Source organism: Solanum lycopersicum, chromosome 9 (genome assembly GCF_036512215.1).
Source record: "Solanum lycopersicum chromosome 9, SLM_r2.1".
NCBI classification, from domain to species: domain Eukaryota; kingdom Viridiplantae; phylum Streptophyta; class Magnoliopsida; order Solanales; family Solanaceae; genus Solanum; species Solanum lycopersicum.
The window spans coordinates 38,058,347-38,062,814 of NC_090808.1; the positions used below are offsets into that span (position 1 = coordinate 38,058,347).

General features: G+C 38.4%; 1 protein-coding gene across 1 annotated transcript; it reads left to right on the top strand.

The window, feature by feature from the left end:
• The first annotated feature begins 2,968 nt into the window (after window positions 1-2,968).
• On the top strand, window positions 2,969-4,116 carry LOC101259576 (cytosolic sulfotransferase 5-like). Its single transcript, XM_004247205.4, has one exon. It carries the CDS (start codon window positions 3,064-3,066, stop codon window positions 3,961-3,963), a length of 900 nt encoding a protein of 299 aa, XP_004247253.2. The 5' UTR covers window positions 2,969-3,063; the 3' UTR covers window positions 3,964-4,116.
• Window positions 4,117-4,468: the final 352 nt, after the last annotated feature.

Genomic DNA, 4,468 nt, shown 5'->3' on the forward strand with positions numbered 1-4,468 from the left:
TGGGACAAGTACCGGGTTCAAGATCAATACAGAAGTCAATATCCCTATCCGGTGGCATACCAGGAAGATCTGCAGGGAACACATCCAAAAACTCACGAACTACTGAAACCGACTCAATCGAAGGTACTTGGGTAGTGTCATCCTTGAGATGTGCCAAGAACGCTAAACACCCTTTACTAATCATTTTCTTAGCACGAAGAAAGGAGACGATGCGGACCGGATTGGAAGTGTAGTCACCCTCCCACACTAACGGGTCTGTCCCAGGCTTGGCTAACGTCACCGTTTTAGCATTACAATCCAAGATTGCAAATTGCGGAGAAAGCCAAGTCATACCCAGAATCACATCAAAATCGTCCATTTCTAAGATAACCAAATCTACATAGGTGTTGCTCCCCACAAAGTTCACCAACCAAGACCTATACACCTTTTCAACTACCACAGACTCACCTACCGAAGTAGAAACACGAATAGGCATATCAAGTAATTCACAATGTAAATTTAGACCATTAGCAAATGAGGAAGATACATAAGAAAACGTGGATCTAGGATCAAACAATACAGAAGCCATGCAATCAAAAACCAGAAGACTACCTGTGATGACAGCATCAGATGCCTCCGCTTCAGACCGCCAGGGAAAGCGTAACAATGGGCCCTATCGTTCGTCTGTCCGTTGCCCCTACCATGTTGTGATGTAGTGGCCCCAGTTTGCCCATTACCTCTATCGTTCTGGTGACCACCATTACCTCGACCACCACGTCCTCCAAAATAACGGCCTCTACCATGACCACCTCTACCTCTAGCTATTGGGGGTCTATAACTTGGTCTGGGACAATTTCTCCTAATATTTCCAATCTCCCCACATCCATAACATTCTTTGGAGTCGATCATATGCCCCTCGGAGAAGTGTTGACCGGTCTGAGGTGGTCCCCCAACTACAGTCTGTAGTGAAGACTGAATTGGTCGGACTGAGTAACTTCCCGAACCCTGTCCTCTAGTGTAAGAACCATTAAACTCACCTCCCTTTCGAAGCCTTTTTGATGTCGATGTTGTGGTGAAGTCGTCTGGCTTCACTCCTTCCACTTCTATAACAAAGTCTACCACCTCTTGGAAGGATTTTGCCGTTGCCGCTATCTGTAAGGCCGAAATCCGCAATTCTGACCTCAACCCCTTCACAAACCGGCGAATTCGCTCTTGGGGACTGAAACATAATTGAGTGGCATATCTGGATAGTGCACGGAACTTAGCCTCATAAGCATTAACCGACATCCTACCTTGCTCTAGGCTCAGGAACTCATCCCTTTTCCTATCCCTCAAAGTCCGGGGGATATACTTCTCCATAAACAAGCTAGAGAATGAGGCCCAAGTCATAGGTGGTGCCTCTATTGGGTGACACTCAATATGTGACCGCCACCACATTTCGGCGTTCCCTTGAAACTGATAAGTCACAAACTCAACACCAAACCGTTCTACTATACCTATCTTGTGTAGTAGCTCGTGACAGTCAAGCAGAAAATCATAAGCATCCTCCGATTCAGCACCCTTGAAGACTGGAGGTTTCAATTTCAAGAACTTACTGAAAAGTTCATGCTGATCATTTGTCATTATAGGCCCAGTAGTCAGACATGGAAACGTGCCTATTTCCAATGGAACATCCATGCGGGGAGCCATAGTAGCCGCGTGTTGTACCTCCGGAGCCTGAGGTGCTGGTGCAGAGAACACTGGGGGTGTCTGGCCCTGATCAGACAACCCACTGAGATAGGCGAGAACCTGATTGATCATCTCTGGGGTAGGTTGGGGTGGCATTTCCTCATTTTGCACTTGTTCAGTTTCCCCATCCTCCCCTTCTCTTATTACCTCCTCAGTCAGTGGAGGAGTCACTGCCCTAGTATCAGATGGGCTAGGTGCTCGTCCTCTTCCCCTAGAGGACGTCCTCCCACGACCTCTACCACGGCCTCTTGCCGTTGTTCTTCCTCGAGCCACAGCCCCAAGGGCTGGCTCAGTTGTTTCTTGTCTGGCCGGTGTCGCTGCTGGCGCGGTCGTTGCTCTAGTTCTAACCATCTGCGAAATAGAGTGAAGATGGTCAGATACCAATTTGTATCACCTAGATACCAATTGGATCCAAGTAATAGCACGAAAGAAAGAATGAAAGAGTGAAATTTTCCTAAAGTCTTATAGCCTCTCAAGGAAAAGTAAAGACGTCCCCCTACCGTCCCTTAAGACTCTACTAGACCTGTTCTTGTGTGATGAGACCAACGAACCTAATGCTCTGATACCTAGTTTGTCACGACCCAAATCGGGTTGCGACTGGTACCCACACTTACCCTTCTATGTGAGCGAACCAACCAATCTAAACCTTAACATTTCAATGTAATAACAACAGAAAATAATGCGGAAGACTTAAACTCATTAATAAAACCAATTCAATAACTATCAATATTCAACATCTATTATTCCCGAAACCTGGAAGTCATCATCACAAGAACATCTACTTTAAACTACTAATTCTAAGAGTTTCTAAGAAGCTAAAAATACATAATAATAATAATAATAATAATTATTATTATTATTATTATAAAAATAGTAATAATAATAATAAAAATAATAATAATAGTAATAATAACAATAATAATAACAATAATAATAAATTAAATTATAAATATGATAGGATAACGAGTCACCTTTTTGAAGATAAATTATTTTTGCACTCGCAAAAATATAGCATGAAGTGTGATGTGGCTCTCTAATTATTGCAAGAAACTCACATTAATAACACCACTCTTGAGTCTTGATAAAGAATAACAAGAAAAGTGAATTAAAAGTTGTTAATACTAAGACATGAAAAACATGAAGTAGAGAGCTCACATGTAGTGTATGACTGAAATATTCATGTGAATGTTAAGTTTACTTGTGTTTTATATAAGTTATATAAATCTCAAACGTGAAGAAACCACTCAATTCAAAACAATGACAACATCTAAAATTTCTCCTCCAAAATATTTACAAGAGTTTTCAAGTGAAGAGTGGAAGAAATTTCTCTCTACCCTACCTAAAGAAAAAGGATGGATGGAATCAACTATCTACAATTATCAAGGTTTTTGGTCATCATCAAGAGCAACTCAAGGTGTGATGGCATGTCAAAAACAATTTCAAGCTCAAGATGATGATATCATACTAGTTACAACTCCAAAATCAGGAACTGTTTGGTTAAAATCACTTTTATTTGCATTAGTAAATCGAAAGAGCAATCCTATTTTTGAACAAGATCACCCTTTACTGGTCAAGAACCCTCATGACCTCGTTTTGTTCTTGGAACTTGATCTATATGTTGATGGCCAAGTTCCTGATTTTTCCTTGTTTACTTCACCTAGACTCATGGCAACTCATGTGCCCTTTGCTTCATTGCCAAAATCAGTCCGGAACTCAAGAACCAAAATTGTTTACTTATGTAGGAATCCAAGGGACACATTTATTTCTATGTGGCAATTTGCGAATAATTTAAGACTTGACAATTACAAAGATACCAATTCCATTGAGGAAATGTTTGATCATTTTTGTAAGGGCATGAGTCTTTATGGACCATTTTGGAATCATGTGTTGGATTATTGGAGAGAGAGTTTAGAAAATCCTGATAAAGTAATTTTCTTGATGTATGAAGAAATTAAAAAGCAGCCTAAAATTCAACTTAAACGCTTGGCTGAATTCTTGGAATGTCCATTTTCAAATGAGGAAGAAAATTGTGGAGTTGTGGATGAAATATTAAGAGTGTGCAGCTTTGAAAATTTGAGAAATTTGGAGGTGAATACAAATGGAAAATTATCGGCTGGAGTGGCAAATAAAAATTTCTTTCGTCGAGGGGAAATTGGAGATTGGAAGAATTATTTTACTGTCGAGATGAAGGATAAACTCAATGAGATTATTGAACAAAAGCTTCAAGGATCTGGATTGAAATTTTCATATATTTGATTGGACATGAATATGTTATAATGTGAACAGGATGTAGTTTATTTATTTTCAAAATCAATGTAAGAGCAGTTGTGTTTGAGAGAAATGTAACAAGAACATATAACAAAAGCTCTATTGAAGCACTAATATATATTAATTAAATTGTTCATTACTCATACTTTTGCAAATTATTTATTAATTTAAATGGAATGTACCTCTAATATAAGAATAACAAATAGTAAATATTGAATATCATTTTATTTCATAAATAAATTTCTTTTAATATTTTGCTGCTATTGCCTTAAAATATTACTTTATGAAAAAGATTTTTTTACCGATTTGAAATGTATTTATTAATAGATTTAAAATATAAATATTACGATTTAAGATTTGCTGGAATTTATATTTCAGAAACAAATTGTAAACAATTAATATATGTTAGTGAAAAACTTACAAGATAATAAAATTGCAAGATTACAATTGAAAATAAAATGAAGAAATTAATCTCTTCAGGCTGAGGCGCGGA

What these genes read in the sequence shown, in the direction of transcription:
- LOC101259576 (XM_004247205.4), top strand. Translation starts at nt 3,064, where the DNA reads ATGGAATCAACTATCTACAATTATCAAGGTTTTTGGTCATCATCAAGA.